The sequence below is a fragment of the Nerophis lumbriciformis genome, linkage group LG22 (assembly GCF_033978685.3).
Source record: "Nerophis lumbriciformis linkage group LG22, RoL_Nlum_v2.1, whole genome shotgun sequence".
Classification (NCBI taxonomy): Eukaryota; Metazoa; Chordata; class Actinopteri; order Syngnathiformes; family Syngnathidae; genus Nerophis; species Nerophis lumbriciformis.
The window spans coordinates 17,834,431-17,856,431 of NC_084569.2; the positions used below are offsets into that span (position 1 = coordinate 17,834,431).

At 39.5% G+C, this 22,001-nt stretch overlaps 2 protein-coding genes across 5 annotated transcripts in view; both read right to left on the minus strand.

Moving 5' to 3' along the window:
• The window catches only part of gnav1 (guanine nucleotide binding protein (G protein) alpha v1), a 32,702-nt gene extending 19,952 nt beyond the window's left edge, over window positions 1–12,750 (minus strand). For 2 of the 3 annotated variants that reach the window (XM_061974148.2, XM_061974147.2), the window contains exons 1-3: window positions 12,603–12,750; window positions 11,946–12,081; window positions 11,788–11,879 (exon numbers count right to left, since the gene is read on the minus strand). In XM_061974148.2, the coding sequence (XP_061830132.1) occupies window positions 11,788–11,879; window positions 11,946–12,081; window positions 12,603–12,641 (267 nt within the window). In that variant the 5' untranslated portion in view covers window positions 12,642–12,750. Of the gene's footprint in view, window positions 1–5,648; window positions 5,742–11,787; window positions 11,880–11,945; window positions 12,082–12,602 lie in introns of all 3 variants that reach the window. The other variant, XM_061974149.2, reaches the window with a different exon arrangement.
• A 643-nt stretch (window positions 12,751–13,393) lies between these two features.
• The window catches only part of LOC133615071 (ethanolamine-phosphate cytidylyltransferase-like), a 49,324-nt gene continuing 40,716 nt past the window's right edge, over window positions 13,394–22,001 (minus strand). For both annotated transcript variants that reach the window (XM_061973415.1, XM_061973416.1), the window contains 2 exons: window positions 14,272–14,360; window positions 13,394–14,191 (listed from right to left, as the gene is read on the minus strand). In XM_061973415.1, coding sequence (XP_061829399.1) covers window positions 14,101–14,191; window positions 14,272–14,360 — 180 coding nt within the window. In that variant the 3' untranslated portion in view covers window positions 13,394–14,100. The remainder of the gene's footprint in view (window positions 14,192–14,271; window positions 14,361–22,001) is intronic.

Here is a 22,001-nt window from a genome sequence, read left to right on the forward strand (position 1 = left end):
AAGGGGAACTGCATTTTTTTGGAATTTTGCTTATCGTTCACAATCATAATGCATTCTAAATATTAAATGTGATCATGAGTCCACTTACAATGGCACCTATGGGAGTCATTAAATTCTGCCGATAAAGCCCCTAAAAACACATCCAAACCCCTCTATTAGGGTTTTATGTACATGATACAAGTATATATGTAATGTAGTAACAGGCACATTAATAATGCGGACTTTATAAGAGCCAACAAACATAATAAAATACCACTTACCGTACAAGGTTTGCGGTCATTTGGATGCAGACTGCTAGGATGTTCATATATTCCCTTTCATATATTCCCATTTATGTCTCATAATCCTCGCGAAGAAACGGGGTGGGACCAAGCTCTTTCCGTGTCTTTCTCGCCAGTTCCAAGTTCTAATTGGCTGTCAAAGTGTGCCAACTTGTTGGATTATATTTTCAGCCATCTACTTTCAAAGTGAGATGCATGATTTATGATCTACAATCAACCAACACGGGGCAAGAAAGCGAGGAAACCGCAGACCACTCGATGTTAACATAGGCAGACATGGTAGTGATCACGTCGCCGCTATAAATAGTTTGTCTGCATTCGCGCTTATAACAATATCACTAATACTTGGTTAATATTCAAGTCACGAAATGTAAATGGAGTTTGTTGGCGGTTTTTGAATGGTTATTGGATTTTATGGACGGAATAGAGGACCTACCATTTGCTTCGCTGTAAGCAGACTTTTACCGATACGTTTAATATTTAGAATGCAAAAAAAAAAAAAAATCCATTTGTCGCCATGTTTTTTTTAGTGATTGTGAACGATAGGCAAAATTCCCAAAAATTAAGTGACGGTCTCTTTTAACGGTGTGATTAATCCCCTTATAACAATGATTACGCAGGTTCCATCTAATGGTGCTCCAAAAAAAAATCACTGAAGTATTCAAACACAGTGTTAATGTTCAAACTGTGTAATGTTACAGTAGTCCAGTGCTTCTCAAATATTTTCTGTTACGCCCCCCCCAGGAAAAAGAAAATATTTTGCGCCCCCCCTGCTCCCCCCACTCCCCACCATGACTAAAAATAGTATATTTTGTCGATAAATTTGTTACGACAATGCCTTTGCATAACATTGTAAGCTTATCAACAATAAAGGAAACAACACACCAGTCTTTCCTTGTCCCCCACCGTGGTTATAGTGAAGCCAAGTGCGACATACGCGCATCATATTCTGGTACAGCAAAAAAAGCATGTTCCTCGAGGTTACGCGACCTCCCTGACATAGCACCGTGCCACCCCACTGTTTGAGAAAGACTGCAGTAGTCAAAATTATGAAATACACTTGTAAGGTAAAACCTCTGCTTTGTTTTTGATGAAAATGTAGGCCTTCTATGGTATTGTATTTTAATGTTAGTCCTTATGGTGGTACTGAGTAGCTGAAGAGCAAGTGTTGGAATAGGATGTGTCTAAAAAGTGTCACCAAATAAGAGATACATTCTCACTATTGTTATTGCTCTGACTTTGTTTTTTTATCAGATGATAGGGTAACGATGTTAAAGGTCATTGTATGATGTATTCGTATCCCATTTATGAAATTAAGTGAAATAAGTGAAAATATTTTACCAAAGCGATTATATTTTAAAGTAGCTCATGTCATAATGTGTGTTGTTTTTTTTGTCTCTTCATTGGCTTGGGAACTGTTCTCAGCAATCCAAGCAGAGAAACTTATTAACATAGTTTGCCTCTTCATGTATGCACTCTTCATGTAGTGATTGTTTTGACCCTAAAGTGAAGTCAGAATACAAATCAATTGATTTGATATGGTCAATAAACAAAATAAAAGTAAATTTCCCAAATTGATACACATTTTATATACATTTGAGATAGTTATTTACGACAACAAAAAAACATTTTCAAGTCCAGTTAGGCCTTGCCCACAGAGCAATATCAGCCAACCGCCCAGTGGGTAGGAATCCCTTGGCTCAAGATTGACACCTAGTGTTACAAAACAAGAATTGCAAGCAAACCGAAAGGCAGAAGTTTATACAACGGTACCTCAATTTAAGAGTGCTTTAACTTAAGTGTTTTGGGATAAAAGCTGTATCTTGGCTAATTGTTATGCTTTAGGTCGCAAATGTGACAATACACCACGTAAGATCCGCCCAAAACATCTGGTCTTACTCGCTAGCATTAGCTTGTAGCTTGAGATGGAGATAACTCTGTATTTCCAACTGTAGGAAGAAATTAAGTATGTATAAAGGACAGTGCTGAGAAGAAGAGAATGATGTTCATTGAATTAAAGAAAGAAATGCTCAAAAACATGATTGGACATGTCAACAACTTGGCAAAATTAAAGTCTATCCCTGCTAGTCAGCACCATACTGAAGCAGAAGGATGTTAAAATAATATGCAAATGGATGATATTTATACATGAACATATGGAAAAGCTGCTGATAGTGTGTTTGACAGAGAAGCAGTTGACTCAATGGTAAATGCTGTACACTATTACACAGAGGTGGGACCAAGTCATTGCTTTGCAAGTCACAAGTAAGTCTCAAGTCTTTACCCTCAAGTCTCGAGTCAAGTCCCGAGTCAAGACAGGGCAAGTCCGAGTCAAGTCCAAAGTCAACACTGGAAAGTCTTAAGTTAAGTCCCAAGTCCTGCATTTTGAGTTTCGAGTCCTTTCAAGTCATTTAACCACAGACTAATATATTTACACAGATTGTGTATGCTTTTAAAACGCTGTATTTATTTATTAAAACAAGTGCATTTGAAATTGCAGGGAAAAAGATAGTGCTGACATTGCACTTCAAAATAGCACTATTAACCAGTCATTTTAAACATGTAACTCATTCCTTTACAGAATAAACACATTTGAAAAAAACAAGTGCAACTGTACTTATTTGCACAAAAGTGTTAACATTGTATTTCCATGGCATATTGCATTGTAACTAGTTCCACAGCAGTTTCTATCCTGTTCTTACCTTATCTCATTGATCTCATCTCATACTGTATGTGTGTTTATGTGTGCGTACACATGAAAAACATAACAAATATATGAACATAACAATGAACAGAGTTGTACTTTTTAGATGTCAGGACCCTATGCAATATGTACACATATTCTTAATATAGTATACATTTTAACTGACCTTTATTTGACTATGTTTGTCTTTTTGTAGGTGGCTAAAATACGCGGTGCTGCTGACTGCCGTCTAACGTTACGTTACTGTGTGTGATACATTGACTAACGTTACGTTACTGTGTGTGATACATTGACTAACGTAATGTTACTGTGTGTGATACATTGACTAACGTAATGTTACTGTGTGTGATACATTGACTAACGTAACGTTATGTATAGGTACCTCATGAAACCCTGCTTAAAAAAAAATCACTTGACAAAAAGTATGAATAAGGTAGCAAACTGCAGTGGACGCAACAGATTGCCGTGTTTGCAATGACGTTATAACCATAGACATCTTATAAGTAGACGCAGCATTGGTTGCTGTGACGTGAGCAATTTGGCCGCCATCTTGAAGTGCTGATGAGGAGCCGGCGAGCAGCCTAAACTGACAGTTGAAAGGTAGAAAACAAAGATGCCGGGCTGGTGTTCAGCGTTTTCCTGCTCAAATGAGCGGACTGTTGAAAATAGGAATCGGGGGATTACTTTTCACAAGTGAGATTTAACATTAACGTACTATTGGTTGTATTTTATGAAAATAATATTACCACAGAGTTGAGAAGGATCAAAGATCTTCAATATTTGTATGTGAAAATCACAAAGAAATATTCTGGGGGAGGATGACCCCCCTACAGGGGTTTGGTTTACAAACTTTCAGCCCCACCTAAAACAAAATTCACCAGCCACTACTGATTATGATGCATTCTCATTTTAGGCAAAGTATAAGACAATACTTTCTTAACAGTATAATTGTAACCAGGAATCAGTCTTCAAGTAACAATATTCAAATACTAACATTGTTGGGTTAAACAGAATGTGGTTTTATTCTGAATCCAGTGAAACAGATTGGTGGTTTTAGCTGATATGAAGACTTTCAGGTGTTTATATATGTTTAAGTATTTGGCAGACGCTTTTATCCAAAGCGACTTACATAAAATAATACATATAAAACAATCACTGCAAACATTATCATTTAAGGGAAGAATGTAATAGAAAATATAAATACAAAGTGTCAAGACAGAATAAACTCTCTGCTGCTGCAGCAACAGAGATACAGTCTATAGGTCCCTAAGATATATAGATATCTAATGTATTCATACATTGTTTATGTAGGATACACACATATGTATATATAACCTAATCATATTGTTTCTTCAACTTAAAAATAGTTTACCGTTTTTTTCCCCCTTCTCTGGGATTATATTCCCAGTTTTGATCTCGGACGTCTGGTCACTTAAGCGTATAAGAATATTATATTACTGTTAAGCAAACTATGAATAATAAAACACGCCAAAACATGTGTCTGTTATCATAGCTACACGTATGACAAAAAAGGGGGTGAAAATCAGTGGTATTCAGTGAGGTAAAATGAATTAAATGCGCTGACAGTTCATTGCTCCTGCCAAATTAATTGCACTGAGTGGAGCGGATCACCACTCCAAGATGGCGGCCACGCGCCTCGTCTGCGCCAGTAGGCAGTAGCGCTCTATGCTGCGTCTACTTATAAGATGTCTATGGTTATAACGTTAGCAGTGAGTTTGCAGCCTCACTGATTTAACTACACAGCAAATAAAAGTCACGTTACTTAGCCAATAAACGTTATCTTACATCTTACCCTTCTTATTGCAACTTCAAATGTCGAACGAAGTTGGAAGTTGTTGCGTCTCCGTCTGTAATATTCGAACTGCGTGATTTGCATACAGCAATTCGTTTTTTGTTGACCAAGTCGTAGTTTTTATACCCGAACGAAACCAACTTTAACATAATTGTTTATCACTGGCACGTTGTTGGACAACTCTTGTTCATTTGTTGTCCTGCAATTTGATTGGATAAATGCTGTGTGATGAAAACAACGTAAATCTAATTTGATTGGCTGTTGTACTGACAGCACACCAGCTGACAGGAATAACACGCTGATAGACAGACGAAGAAAATGAAAAATACGGAGCGCTCCCAAATAACTTTTTGAGCTTTGGATTTTGGGGAAAGTGGCAAGTCATGTCAAGTCATGTCAAGTCAAAAGGCTCAAGTCCAAGTGAAGTCACAAGTCATTGATGTTAAAGTCTAAGTCGAGTTGCAAGTCTCTTTACATTTTGTCAAGTCGAGTCTAAAGTCATCAAATTCATGACTCGAGTCCAAGTCATGTGACTCGAGTCCACACCTCTGCTATTACATTACTTCACAAAACTACAGGAGTTCTTAATGCTACATTTTATTTAATTATTTTTCATACAATATTTGTCATCTAAAAGTATTATTATTATATATATATATATATATATATATATTTTTTTTTTTTAAACATGTAACGTGCAGTTCTTGAGGGCCGGGCACCAATTCAATTGATTTTAATTCATTTCTGTGGGTGATGTTGATTTGAGACAAGTGTTTTGAGTAAAGAGTCACAGAACCAATTAAGCTTATAAGTAGAGGTACTGCTGTAGTATGAGGTGAAATCAACACACCTTATTCTTTTTGTTAGCCAGGTTTATCCTCAGCATCCCCATTCCTCGTAGGACAAACTTCATTGATGTGAGGAGGTTGTCGAGGACTGCCGGCTGGCAAGAAAAGTTGTAAACATTAAAGCTCTTGTATGTAACCAGCTCAAAATAATTTTTTTGTACAAAAAAAAAATACAAAACATCCAACACCGGCTAGCATTTATTACAAAAAGTCAATGTCTATATTTTTCACAATTAAAGTTGTCTGTGTTGGCCCTGCAATGAGGTGGTGACTTGTCCAGGATGATAAACATCACTTGCTCCTTCAAAAAGTTTTAATGGTCACTAGGCCTGGTTCAATAGTCAATGAGTCAATCAATTGCATCGATAAACAGCTATGTCCGGGGTTTTGTTTTCTTTCTTTTTTTAACAAGGAGAAAAAGGTCTCACTCTCTGTATCACTCTCAGCACCGGATTGCTTTTAACAAGAGAATTAACTAAACAGAGTGAGCCTTCTTCTCAGTCATTCACAATCTTTGTCTTGGTGGGCAGAGCGGCCACATATGCAGGCTGCTGATTAGCGCAGCCCCCAGCAGTACATGTCAGCGTTGAAACTGCCGACTCCAGTTTGTAGCCGATTTAGAGTTAACCATTCTCTGCGAGGCAGGTTTGCACCTGGTGGCAACGATGTGCCAGGTCATACTGTAAATTGAGTGGGTCATGGGGTCTGAAGGTTAGTTGCCTATCTAGTTTTACCAAAGGTATGTTGGAGTAGGGTTATAGTGCAGAGGTGTCCCGTTAAGGTTGATTGTAGGCTGGCGCTGAGCTTCCTTGTTGACGTGGCAAGCTGTAGTAGTGGCTTTTGGCATGTTTAGCTTCAGTCTCCAGGTCTTATGATAAGCTGCTACAAGTGCCATGTCTGCCGAAAGCACGTCTTCTACTTTCGACCAGCATCTGTCAGAGTGAAGAAGAGCGAGGTTGTCGGCATATCCATACTGCAGAGATGTTGTGCATGGCAAGACACTAATAAGCAGGGCCAGTACTGATCCTTAGGGAACTCAGTTTCTTAGGCGTCTTGGACGGCTGGACTGTCCATCGCCTGTCTTCAGTATGAAACTGCGATTTGAGAGAATGTTGGTGATGAATCGCACTAGGTTGCGATCAGGGATGATCCGGAGGAATTTCAAAATTAGGCACTGGTGCCACACTGTGTCGTAGGCTGCAGTCAGGTCCACTAAGATGATGCCCGCCATACATCCTTTTTCAAAATAGACTTCAAAGTCATTTGAAAACTTCACAATTTGTTGTACAGTGCTGCGTTCGTGACAAAAGCCTGCTTGGGTGACAGGAAATTGGGGTCCTTGACTGGTTCCAAAGGAACAAGGAGGAGTTGTTTGAGGAATTTGAAGGGGACGCAGAGGAGTGAAATAGGGTGGTAGTCAATGTTCCTTCTAATTGTTCATGTGTGTGAGCAAACACAAAAACTCCCTGAGCATTCAGTGGAGCACATGTGAGCAACATCACACGTGACAATACCAGCAGCACACCTGTCTCAAACAAAACTTTTATTTTACACTCAAATGACAGGAGTCATTTTCATGAGATTATTTTCTAATATTAGTGATTTGGCCCACTTGTAATGAAATAAAATAAATCTTGTTTTTCATAAGCTATGGATTAGTATTGTACAATATGTCTGGGTGGGGGTCTTGCTTTGGAAATCATTTGTACCCCTTTCAGAGATCACATTTAGTTCCCCTTAAACATCCTCATGTTGCACAATGAAATGTAAGCAGAGGATGAAGTGTGCATTCCTGTAACTTTCTCTAGTAACAGCATTCCATGATTAATATAAATAAATTATAATTAAATAAATGATAAATGGGTTGTACTTGTATAGCGCTTTTCTACCTTCAAGGTACTCAAAGCGCTTTGACACTACTTCCACATTTACCCATTCACACACACATTCACACACTGATGGAGGGAGCTGCCATGCAAGGCGCTAACCAGCACCCATCAGGAGCAAGGGTGAAGTGTCTTGCTCAGGACACAACGGACATGACGAGGTTGGTACTAGGTGGGGATTGAACCAGGGACCCTCGGGTCGCGCACGGCCACTCTTCCACTGCGCCACGCCGTCCCTAATAATAAATGACAGTAGAATAAGCACACATGACTGAGGAGTCATAGTGTAACTTTGTGTGGTGTTTGAGTTGTCCGACTTTTTGTGTGGCCATAAATGCACCAGTGGCTTAGTGGTATGCGTGTTGGTGACAGATGACAAGTTGGTTTTGGCGTGGTTTGTACGGCAGAAAATGACTAGTTTTTCGAGAGAGAAGTTTTTTACTCATGTTTTTGGTGTGGTTATGGCTGAATATAAACAGTTTTGCTCAATAAAGTGATTGATATAATTCCTGTCCTCGAAGCATCTCGATAGACGTTACAATAATTGAACGGTGTTCAATTGAACGGTGTTGACGAACACAGTTAGGGCGGTTTGTTGTCACTGTCACTCAGAGTTGTATTGCAAAATTACACAGAATAAATTATGTGTTTATTTTGTTTAGAATTCAGATGGGATTTGATTTGGTGCGCGGCATATATTTGCTGTACGCAGAGGACGCTTGAGCAGTGCGCAATTGCGCAGGCACGCACCTTAGAGGGAACGTTGGTGGTAGTTATTTGGGTTGGCTGGAGGTTTGTTTGATTTTGGCAGAGCAATGATGGTAGCTTTCCGCCAGATCTTGGGTATCGACTGACGAAAGAGACGGCAGGAGTAGAACACCTGGAGCCAGTCCAGACATTTCTGGCCGCAGTGTATAAGAAACTCAGGTGGGATGTTGTCAGGACCTTGGGCCTTTCCACTCTTTAGTTGGGTGATGGCGTTAGTGAGATTCAGCTGAGAATGGTACTGATATACAATATGGCAATCGACTCCTGGTGCTTGCCATAGGCTGGTTATTTCTTGCTTGACATATCAGGTGTGATCCTTGTTGGCATCCTTGAAGCAGCCATTTGCAAGGAGGTATGCAGCTATCGACTTGGCTGTCACTGGGCATTGAGAATGTCTGGGGCTTCTACCTGTAAGGCAGTTTAAGGTCTTCCAAGCATTGTTGCTGGAGGGAGTGAAGTCTATTCCTTACACCGTCTCCTCCCATCTTTCTCTCCGTTTATTGACTAGGTAGTCTGTCACATGTGTTGCTTTGGTGGCTGCCTCTTCACCAGGTTCAGCTTGCAGGAAATTGTTGTCCCATGTGGGAATGTAATGTTGACAAAAACCACGTGGGATGGCACTCATGGCTGCCCTAATGAGGAGTTTGCAGAGGGCTGAGTAGTCACGATCCAGGTTGTGAGTCGTTGGTGCGGGTAGACTTTCGGTGCCCGAGTCCACCTAATTGGTGAACTGTTCCCAGTTAACCTTGCAGAAATTCCACATCTTCACTGGTTTGATAGGGTTGTCTGAGGTTATCAATGACGGCGTGTGTTGTTGTGATCTGGGGGGAGGTCCAGGGTGGGGTGATGGGCCATTCAGGTTTGAGAAAGCGAGGTCTGGGTTTGAGGTCGTGTTCAACCTGCCAGAGTAGAAGCTGTGTGGTCGTTTTCGATCATAGAGGAGTTGCACACCAGTTGCTGTTGCCCATTCCTTGAGAGTGACACCATCTGGATTGGATTCATTATACCACCAAGTAGTGCTGCGGCAGTTAAAGTCACCGGCATAAATGCAGGGTGGGTCAAAGCAGGGATAGAATTTGCCTGAAGCCAAGATGTGGGGCATGTAGATGGTAATGTCAGTTACACCTTCAACTTGTGTGGCTGCCCATTCCAGGCTGGAGGCTGGCGGGGACGTTGCAATTGCTTTCCTTTTAGCTGTGTTTTTTTTATGATTATGGCAACAACATGATTGTCACTCTCGATTTGTGAAGCCAAGGTGCACTCAGAGATCTTTAGGCGAGAACTGTCAGTTACATGGATCTCTTGGAGGATTGCGATGAGTCTGTAATAGATGCATTCTGCATTCTCCAGTTATATGTCGTCAACGATGTTAAAGTTTGCTGCTGCTTCTGCTGCTGTCTCCAGTTGTTGTCGTTCACCTGACAAAACAGTTACGAGGGCTCACCACAAGGAGGTCGACAACTTGAGCCCCAGTTTACATTATTTTAAATGATTACCTGCATATATTATGATTACATTACAAACACTGTATTGTTATCGATTATTTCTTCAGTTTAAGAGCATGATGTAGGCAAGAGTTCTGAGTCTGTCTGCATAAAGCCAAATGTTTTTTTAAGTAAATTATTGAATATTGTTCTGTGTTGCACCTTGAGACAAGAATGTTGATTGACAATCTAAAAGTAACATGTTTTCCTTCATTTGTTATTTTCACAGTTTTATGCATTCATATGTAAAAAAAGATATAAATAAAATGAACGGAAGGATGAAATTGCAATCGCAATTTGAGAGAAAATTTGCAATTAAGTTTTTTTCTCAAAATTGTGCAGCTGGGTCAGGCTCCAACTCCCCGCAACCTCGAGACAGACAAGCGGTGAAAAATAGATGGATGGATGGAAATTCAACTGAACAAAATTTGTCGTTAGAGTGGAATAAGGTGACTAGCAATCATGGTTGTCACTCAGTGCTGTCGCGCAAATATATCTTTCAGAACTAAAATATATATTCTTTAAATGCTGTAGTTGCTATATTATTGTTGAACTAATGAACCGATTTTGTAGCATACCGGTAACATTATTCTTTTCCTGTGCACCATGCATTACTTGGAGCAGAGTTTACATGGTTGGAACTGAAAAATAGTGGGCTACAGTATAACACAGGGATCCCCAAACTACGGCCCGCAGGCCGGATCTGGCCCACCAGCGTCCAAAATCCGGCACGCGGGAAGTCTAAAGTTTAAAAAAATATATCTATTTTTTTACTTTTTATTTTTTTAAATCTGTCCTTTCTAATCCGTTTTGTACCACTTGTTACTCTTGATGTCTCCTAGACGCTCAGGCAAATCATGTCAAAAAATGCATTTTCCCATCAATAACGTGACATGATCGTACTTGGAATATATATATCCACATTTTTTTAACCCGATGCGGCCTCCGAATCAAAAAATTTGGGGACCCCTGGTATAACACAAACATACCCTTTAAGGCTGTTTTACATATAATTCAGTGCACAATGTTTTAGTGTTTAGTCTGGTGTTGTCATGGGACCAAAAGCTGCACTGAAAATAATCATTACAAGAAGTATGGACTTTGTGAAGGTTATTTTCATTTCCTACCTATTGCTAGCTGTTTTTGTGTATTTAGGACCTGCATACATCTCAGAGATTTGAAATCAAACCATGTAGGTATAGCAAAAGATATTTATAAAACCAGATTACCTTCTTCCATACTTCTTCTAAACGAGCTGTTTGGAATTTGCTTAATTTGTGACGTTTTTCCCAGTTGTGACATCAGCGGATATCCCATTTATGGTAGCGATTTACCCGAAAAAGTATTGCGCAACTACGCCATTGTAGTCCAATGTTGTAGTGAATAGTCCCTTCTTTCTATCGATTCTCTTGTTGTGGGGAAGACTGGTTCGTACATGCACATGCCACCTCTGCCTTTGCCATTTCTAACACAAAGTAGCATATAGTTCAAACTTATATCTGTCAGCAGACTCCATATGAAAGTGCAAAAAACTACAACATGGCTGGCGGGGAGAAGACGCAGTCAAAGTGGAGGCACTTAAGACCGCCCACTAAACAGCGCATCCTGAAGGGACGGTCAGCAGGCGGCTTAAAACGGTCTGTAAAACAATCCAAACAACCACTTTTAGGTATTATGTAAACCACAAGGAAGTGTTTTAAATGTAGAAAAAACATAATATGACCCCTTTAAATAGCACTGATGTCACACGCATACAGGAAGAAATAACATTTGTAATTGGTGTAGTTTTAACACCGCTCCATGAGCTCAAATGAAATAAACCACACCAGAGTTCACTTGCAAAACCCAACAGCAAATGTTCTTGGTTTTGCTTGTTTGGTGCACACCAGGAGTCTTCAAATCACAGCATTCACATTTGACCAAGTGTTAGAGAGTTCTTATTAACCAAAACAAACGTGACACTCTAAATTACATAAAAAAATAAGAGCAACATTTACATGCACCTTGAAGCTGATGAGCTCTTGTTTGGAGAAGCCATGACTGTGGATGATCTTGATCTGCTTGATCAGAGTGCTCTTTCCACTCTCTGCAGCTCCTAAAACAATAAACATTTGTTTTTTAATATTGTCATACCTGCATACACAACATGCCTCAATCTTACCGAGTATGAGGATTTTGAACACATTTATCTCACTCCTGGCCTGTTCAAAAAGGTCCTGCTCGATTTTGGAGCTCTGCAGTTTGGCCTTCTTGGCCTCCTCCCTAATGTCTTGGTGGACGCACATTCCCATGCACATCTGAGGAAGTATGTTTAGGTTACCATAGCTGCGGGAATACTATTGGCTCCAGATAATATGCAGAATTGGTTACAGTGAGAATGTTGTCCATTTTGAACTAATGGATTGCAACACTAAATTGGCCCTAGTGGGTGAATGTTGTCTGTCTATCTGTATTGGCCCTGCGATGAGATAGCGACGCCCAATTGCAGCTGCGGTAGACTCCAGCAACCCCCGCGACCCCGAAAGGGACAAGCGGTAGGAAATGGATGGATTGATTGCATTACTCTATATTCATTAATATCAATTTAAACAAATAATTCGTGGCGATACTTTTGGTGTACGCGGAAGTAGCTATTTAATTGCATAGTAACTATTTTACTATTTTTTCATTAAAAAAAACAATCAAACGATAACACTTCCGGTTACACCAAACCAAGAACATACTTCGGTTTGTGTAACCGGAAATTATGCAATCGTGTTTTAGCCTTTTAATTCGTAATTTAAAATAACGGTATTAGGTTAATGTAATAGTTTACTACCTGTAGCGGGACTGGCAATATGTTCACGCAACAAAGCATAGCTTTAATTCTGTTCCGAAGCGCCGAGGTTTCCTTTAATTTTTGATCCAAACCGCACACGAGAGCTAATTTTGGTTAAATGGTGCCACCTGGTGCCACTCGGTTGCCGTAAAGCTGATTAGTGTGTTGTAAAAAAACACCACAAAATATTAATATGCTGTCAAACTGAAAAAAAAAAAACGTTGTATTTTCCCGTGTTGAAACCTACTAAAAGCAGTGGTTAAAAGAAACAAATTATATTAATTATATATATTTTAAATTATATTATATATGTATTTATATATAATATATATCAGTATATATCATATACTGTGTATATAATGTGTAAATATTACATACATGTTACATTTTATATTGCTACTACGATACATTTTTAGTCTACTTTATACCTGCATTATCCTTTCCATCCTTTGTAACTGAGCTACTGTGTGGAACAATTTCCCTTGTGGATCATTAAAGTTTGTCTAAGTCTAATGTCTATGTGTAAGTTAATGAGTAATTTTTTTGATGTATATATTTACTATATTTATTTAAAGAGCCTTTATAACCCATTTTCTTTTTTTTTGCTGTATGCATTTGAACTTACCGGAGTGCAATATTTTAGATATCCACCTGTAACTAAAAGTACTACAATAGTTAATTCATTTCAAAAAGCGACTTTTGGGATTATTTGCCAAAAAAATAGGACTTCTACCATCATAATAGTGATATGCATTCAATATATACACCAAATAAAAAAAAGTTCAGACAAGTGATAGTTGATGAAACCATGTTATTGTTAACAGAAAATAAATACTGCAGTCCAGTTTGCCTTTACATCCCAAATAGGTGTACAGGCAGGGGTTTGTCATGTGCTCATACAGTATATACATTAAGTCAGAGAGAGAGAGTCTATTATACTACCAAAAATATAATATTCAGTCCCATTTCATACTGAGGTTAAACTGTTTAGTATAGGACCCTCGGAGAACATTATAAACACCATAATGTTCCCCCACCCCCATAGGAAATAGTGTACCCACCCCTGTTGTGAGTTATGAAAGTGCAACATTAACAGCAGTCGTGTGTAAAGTGTCCACTCCACAGAGGTGCTGTGGTTAGTTTAAGTTTCAGAGAAATAAACCCCGACAGGTAAAACACAACATGTGAGTGAAATGTCAGTGCAGTCCGATACGGAGGATCACATGCGGTCCAAGTCCTAACTCTTGCCCTTGCAACACAACACTTTTTTTGTTTTTAAAAAAACAATGTCATATTTTGCAGGCAAGAAAAATATACGTTTTTAGAAAAAATTTGAATTTTTCTTGTCTATACTTGACCTTTGGACAAGACAAAGCAAATAGGTAAATACTGCGCATGGATCCATCCCGGATAAAAACATGCCGATTGTGTTCTCGGTTTCTTTCAGTGTGCAGGACTTGAGGGGCCTTTCAGAGTCCACGACACTGCCTGGCCTCCATTACTGGTCTGCTACTTGGTGTCGCTGCATGGCCTCGATCACGGCAATCTCATTGGCCTCCTTCTTCTGGTTCCTTGCTTGAAAAAGGAGCCTCAATGCAAAAAAAAAGAAGTGTGAATTCCATTTTTCAAAATAATAAAATAATACTGGTAAGGCCAGCCAGCAGATTACCTGTTTTTTGTTATCCTCTGCACAATAGCATCTGTCGTGAGGGTGTTCTCACTGTCAACAATGCGCAATATTCCTTGCTTTCTGGGCACCTGGATGTAAAGAAACAAAGTATTTTTATTAATAGGGCTGTGAATCTTTGGGCACCACACGATTCAATTCGATTCTTAGGGACAACGATTCGATTCAGAATCCATTCTCAATTCAAAACGATTCTCGATTCAAAATGAATACTTTTTTAATAACATTGTGTGCCAGTTCTATGATTAACTACATTCCTCCGTAAAATAGATCAAACGCTTTGATAAACTTCTATATTACTTAAAGGGGAACATTATCACCAGACGTATGTAAGCGTCAATATATACCTTGATGTTGCAGAAAAAAGACCATATATTTTTTTAACCGATTTCCAAACTCTAAATGGGTGAATTTTGGCGAATTAAACGCCTTTCTATTATTCGCTCTCGGAGCGATGACGTCACAACGTGACGTCACATCGGGAAGCAATCCGCCATTTTCTCAAACACAGTACAAACACCGAGTCAAATCAGCTCTGTTATTTTCCATTTTTTCGACTGTTTTCCGTACCTTGGAGACATCATGCCTCGTCGGTGTGTTGTCGGAGGGTGTAACAACACGAACAGGGACGGATTCAAGTTGCACCAGTGGCCCAAAGATGCGAAAGTGGCAAGAAATTGGACGTTTGTTCCGCACACTTTACCGACGAAAGCTATGCTACGACAGAGATGGCAAGAATGTGTGGATATCCTGCGACACTCAAAGCAGATGCATTTCCAACTGGACTGGACAGATCAGCTTTCAGGAAAAGAGAGCGGATGAGGGTATGTCTACAGAATATATTAATTGATGCAAACTGGGCTGTCTGCACTCTCAAAGTGGATGTTGTTGCCAAATGTATTTCATATGCTGTAAACCTAGTTCATAGTTGTTAGTTTCCTTTAATGCCAAACAAACACATACCAATCGTTGGTTAGAAGGCGATCGCTGAATTCGTCCTCACTTTCTCCAGTGTCGCTGGCTGTCGTGTCGTTTTCGTCTGTTTCGCTTGCATACGGTTCAAACCGATATGGCTCAATAGCTTCAGTTTCTTCTTCAATTTCGTTTTCGCTACCTGCCTCCACACTACAACCATCCGTTTCAATACATGCGTAATCTGTTGAATCGCTTAAGCCGCTGAAATCCGAGTCTGAATCCGAGTTAATGTCGCTATACCTTGCTGTTCTATGCGCCATGTTTGTTTGTATTGGCATCACTGTGTGACGTCACAGGAAAATGGACGGGTGTATATAACGATGGTTAAAATCAGGCACTTTGAAGCTTTTTTTAGGGATATTGCGTGATGGGTAAGATTTTGAAAAAAACTTTGAAAAATAAAATAAGCCACTGGGAACTGATTTTTAATGGTTTAAACCATTCTGAAATTGTGATAATGTTCCCCTTTAAAAGAAAACAGATTTTTTTCTACCCAAACATTTAATAAAGTCAAATACAAATAAGGCGATAAGAGAAGTATCCAACACTTCACTTTTCTAAAGTAAATCTGTACAGCAGATATGGGTATCTTCATCAACAATATGATTTTCCGGAGTGGCTGGACAGGACAGAATTGATTATAATAACAAATTAAAAAACAAACAAACGAAAAAAATATTTTTGATTTGTTTTAATCAATTAAGAATCGTTGCAAATAAGAATCGCGACTCATTCAAAAATCTATTTTTTACACCCGTAACCGTAATTATTAAAAAGAAGCCTTACATCACAGCTTGTCATAACAAACCATAAGTACTGCAAATAAGCGAGCCCATTGTAAAAATGTTTATTGTAAATTCTCGGCAAATGACTAATAATTGCATTACTTTTACAGTAACATACTACATTAATTTACTGTACTGCTGTATATGCTATAACTACAAGCTGTAACTTCACAAATATATTTATATAGTTAATTATGCTGTTGGTTTAAAAGCATACGCCATCTAGTGTACAAGAGTGTGCAATGTAATCTATGGCAGTATTTTTCAACCACTGTGCCGGGGCACACTAATGTACCGTGAGATAGTCTGGTGTGCCGTGGGAGATTATCTAATTTCACCTATTTGGGTTAAAAATATTTTTTGCAAACCAGTAATTATAGTCTGCAAATTATGTGTTGTTGTTGAGTGTCGGTGCTGTGTAGAGCTCGGCAGTGTAACCGTGTAATACTCTTTCCATATCAGTAGGTGGCAGCCGGTAGCTAATTGCTTTGTAGATGTCGGAAACAGCGAAAAGATTGGAGCCTTCTGAGATTCCAGTAATTCTATGATATTGATTTTTTTTTGTTTTGTTTTTTTAGAACTTAATTTCAAAAGCAATAGGCTCCAGCACCCCCCGCGACTCCGAAAGGGACAAGCGGTAGAAAATGGATGGATGAATAGAATTTCAAAAGCAATACATGGCTTTCTTCATTCTGAACACACATTTTATCATTCTGAACAAACATTTTATTATTTGATCTTTGTCACTGTCCAATTAAAGATAAGTACAGTGAAATCATTAAATGTCTATATCAAAGTACAATCAATTACTGGGTTGCAATCACGTGAACTAGAGGCACTTCCGGGTTTCAGGTGATGGTCTAGAGTCCCATCAGGCTACCGTTTATTTACCTTCATCCGTGCAAATTTGGTCGATTTTGAAAGGTTTAGAGGCAAATATATAAGGGATCATGAAAAAAATATTATTATAATAATATGTATGGATGGAGTGGATTTACAGTCTACACTCTTAAAAAAAGTATTTTTTGAAAGATTTAAACTAGGGATGTCCGATAATATCGGACTGCCGATATTATCGGCCGATAAATGCTTTAAAATGTTAATATCGGAAATTATCGGTATCAGTTTCATCCATCCATTTTCTACCGCTTATCCCTTTTGGAGTCGCGGGGGGCGCTGGAGCCTATCTCAGCTACAATCGGGAGGAAGGCGGGGTACACCCTGGACAAGTCGCCACCTCATCGCAGGGCCAACACAGATAGACAGACAACATTCACACTCACATTCACACACTAGGGCCAATTTAGTGTTGCCAATCAATAAAATGTATGACTTTTTAAAACGCCGCTGTACGAAGTGGTACACGGACGTAGGGAGAAGTACGGAGCGCCAATAAACCCTAAAGGCACTTGCTTTGCGTGCCGGCCCAGTCACATAATATCAATCAATGTTTATTTATATAGCCCTAAATCACAAGTGTCTCAAAGGGCTGCACAAGCCACAACGACATCCTCGGTACAGAGCCCACATAAGGGCAAGGAAAAACTCACCCCAGTGGGACGTCGATGTGAATGACTATGAGAAACCTTGGAGAGGACCGCATATGTGGGTAACCCCCCCCCCCTCTAGGGGAGACCGAAAGCAATGGATGTCGAGTGGGTCTGACATAATATTGTGAGAGTCCAGTCCATAGTGGATCCAACATAATAGTAAGAGTCCAGTCCATAGTGGGGCCAGCAGGACACCATCCCGAACGGAGACGGGTCAGCAGTGCAGAGATGTTCCCAGCCAACGCACAGGCGAGCGGTCCACCCCGGGTCCCGACTCTGGACAGCCAGCACTTCATCCATGCCCCCCCCCCCCTCAAGGAAAAGGGGAGCAGAGGAGAAAAGAAAATAAACGGCAGATCAACTGGTCTAACAGGGGGGCTATTTAAAGGCTAGAGTATACAAATGAGTTTTAAGATGGGACTTAAATGCTTCTACTGAGGTAGCATCTCTAATTGTTACCGGGAGGGCATTCCATAGTACTGGAGCCCGAATAGAAAACGCTCTATAGCCCGCAGACTTTTTTTGGGCTCTGGGAATCACTAATAAGCCGGAGTTCTTTGAACGCAAATTTCTTGCCGGGACATATGGTACAATGCAATCGACAAGATAGGACGGAGCTAGACCGTGTAGTATTTTATACGTAAGTAGTAAAACCTTAAAGTCACATCTTAAGTGCACAGGAAGCCAGTGCAGGTGAGCCAGTATAGGCGTAATATGATCAAACTTTCTTGTTCTTGTCAAAAGTCTAGCAGCCGCATTTTGTACCAACTGTAATCTTTTAATGCTAGACATAGGGAGACCCGAAAATAATACGTTACAGTAATCGAGACGAGACGTAACAAACGCATGAATAATGATCTCAGCGTCGCTAGTGGATAAAATAGAACGAATTTTAGCGATATTACGGAGATGAAAGAAGGCCGTTTTAGTAACACTCTTAATGTGTGACTCAAAGGAGAGAGTTGGGTCGAAAATAATACCCAGATTCTTTACTGATTCGCCTTGTGTAATTATTTGGTTGTCAAATGTTAAGGTGGTATTTTTAAATAAATGTCGGTGTTTAGCAGGACCGATAATCAGCATTTCCGTTTTCTTGGCGTTGAGTTGCAAGAAGTTAGCGGACATCCATTGTTTAATTTCATTAAGACACGCCTCCAGCTGACTACAATCCGGCGTGTTGGTCAGCTTTAGGGGCATGTAGAGTTGGGTGTCATCAGCATAACAATGAAAGCTAACACCATATTTGCGTATGATGTCGCCTAGCGGCAGCATGTAAATACTAAAGAGTGCAGGGCCAAGAACCGAACCCTGAGGAACTCCGCACATTACCTTAACATAGTCCGAGGTCACATTATTATGGGAGACGCACTGCATCCTGTCAGTAAGATAAGAGTTAAACCACGACAAAGCTAAGTCTGACATACCAATACGTGTTTTGATACGCTCTAATAAAATATTATGATCGACGGTATCGAAAGCAGCGCTAAGATCAAGAAGCAGCAACATAGATGACGCATCAGAATCCATCGTTAGCAGTAGATCATTAGTCATTTTTGCGTGGGCTGTCTCCGTAGAGTGATTTGCCCTGAAACCAGATTGAAAAGGTTCACAGAGATTGTTAGATACTAAGTGTTCATTTAGCTGCTGTGCGACAATTTTTTCGAGGATTTTCGAAATAAAGGGAAGGTGGTAGTTTACCATGAGGTCAGGATCAAGGTTAGGTCTTTTGAGCAGAGGATGAATAACCGCTTTCTTGAATGCTAGGGGAACAGTGCCAGAGGAAAGTGATACGTTTATAATATTTAGCACTGATGGACCTAATAATACAAAAAGCTCCTTGATAAGTTTCCCAGGAAGTGGGTCAAGTAAACATGTTGTTTGTTTTATCCCACTTACACGCCGTAATAGTTCCTCTAATGTTATTTCATCAGAAAGAGAGAGACTATTTTGTATTGCAGTATCCGTCGTAGATACAGTTGTATCTGTGTTCATAGAACCCAGTTGTAGCTGGGATGCGTTGTCTTTAATCTCCTTTCTAATGAGTTCAATTTTCTTATTAAAGAAATTCATAAAGTCATCTGCCGAGTGGGTGGAGCTATTGGGAGGAGTCCCTTGTTGGGTTAGCGATGCTACTGTACTAAACAAAAATTTAGGGTCGTTTTTGTTGAGGCGGATGAGATTTGAGTAATATTTAGCTTTAGCTAAGGTAAGCATGCGTTTATACGATATTAAACTATCACTCCATGCTTGATGGAAAACCTCAAGCTTGGTCGCGCGCCATTTGCGTTCCAACTTTCTACATGATAATTTATGAGCTCTGGTTTCTTCTGTAAACCATGGGGTGCGCCTTTTAGGGGCCCTTTTTTGTTTTAGCGGTGCTATACTATCAATGGTTTTGCGCAGGGCATTGTCAAAGTTGTTAGTTAGGTTATCAATAGAGCCGACATAATTTGGGAATGGTGCCATTACCGAAGGCAGTAGGTCAGCAAGAGTCATCGTTGTGGCAGCATTAATGTTGCGGCTGCTATAGCAGTTATTATTATTATTAGTTTGTTGACAATGAGTCAGAACTTCGAATTTTATAAGGTAATGATCGGACATTACTTTAGTATACGGGAGTACCATAACTTTTGGAGGTGGTGACACAGCTTTTCACACACACAAGTGAATGCAATTCATATTTGGTCCACACTGTGAACCCACACCGAACAAGAATGACAAACACATTTCGGGAGAACATCCGTGCGTAACCCAACATAAACACAACAGAACAAATACCCAGAACCCCTTGCGGCACTAACTCTTCCGGGACGCTACAATATACCCCCCCCCCCCCCCCCCCACCTCAACCTCCTCTTGCTCTCTCAGGTGAGAGCATGTCCCAATTTCCAAGCTGCTGTTTTGAGGCATGTTAAAATAAATAATGCACTTTGTGACTTCAATAATAAATATGGCAGTGCCATGTTGGCATTTTTTTCCATAACTTGAGTTGATTTATTTTGGAAAACCTTGTTACATTGTTTGATGCATCCAGCGGGGTATCACAACAAAATTAGGCATAATAATGTGTTAATTCCACGACTGTATATATCGGTATGGGTTGATATCGGAATCGGTAATTAAGAGTTGGACAATATCGGAATATCGGATATCGGCAAAAAGCCATTATCGGACATCTCTAATTTAAACCATTCATCATCCCCAAGATGTTACTGCCCGCCTCGACCGCACTTCCTTTGACACGTACAAGGATTTAAAGAAGAAAAAATGGACCACTTTCGACTTTTAAAGGATCAATTACACATATTTACAATCACATTTTTCATTTACGCACTGAGTCTCTTAGGAGTAGAGTTCATAAGTCCTATATTTGTGCTAGACATAGCCTTATTCAATGCAAGCTAATACATCATACTTATTACATCAAGGTCCGGCTGGCTAAGATGTATGACGGAATATTGGTATCAACAGTCTCCAGCTAACTTATTACATACTGTATGTTTTGGCTCTGCCTATCCCTGTGCAGTTATTGGACTAACATTTTTAATACTTTGGTAATTGGCGAAAAGGTCAAACCAAATCCTCTAAGCGGACTATTTAGACCCTCTGTCATCTTCTCTTGGCAAATCTAAAAAGAACTTGGTAGCATTTACTACTTTATTGGCTAGAAGAATCATTGTGCTATTTTGGAAGGCTGCAGCACCTCCTTGCCCCACTCACTGGATTAGAGATATTCTTTGATTCCTTAAATTGGAGAAAATTAGGCTGACATTGAACGGTGGCTCTGTCATGTTTCAGGAAGTATGGGGTGGTTTGATAAAATATGTAAAAGAGACTGATGTAAAATTTGACCCCGATTGAAAAGTAAAAGTAATTGAAAGGTAGATAATTGATTAGCTTTTTGATTGATTTTGTGTATTGCTGCACCGTGTTGGGGACATTCAGAAGTGCAGTTGTCTGTGCCTTCATGTCAATATTTGCCTGTACTTATTTGACAGAGGCATGTTTTTGTTTTTTTCCTAGTTCATTATTTTATATATATTTTTTGGGGGAGAAAGAACATATGCTATGTGTTTCATTGTATTTCTGGACTGTATATTTTAAAAATCCAATAAACATGTTTTTTTTAAAAAGAAAAGATTGAAAGCACATCATGTCTTTACATCTGACGGGTCCACAATCTAAGCATTTATCCGTGAAAGACAATGTTGGACTTACTCGCGCATCGCTAAGTACCATATTTGATTGACATAACGAGTGTCACACTGCTGTTATAAGTTTGTTTGCAGTGGATTTTTGCTACAAATATTAGTCTCATCTACAATTCATGGCTGCAGTTGTTTTTATGCTGTGAAGTTCATATCTTGTGTCATTATTTACAGTATATGTCCCTGTTGTTCAG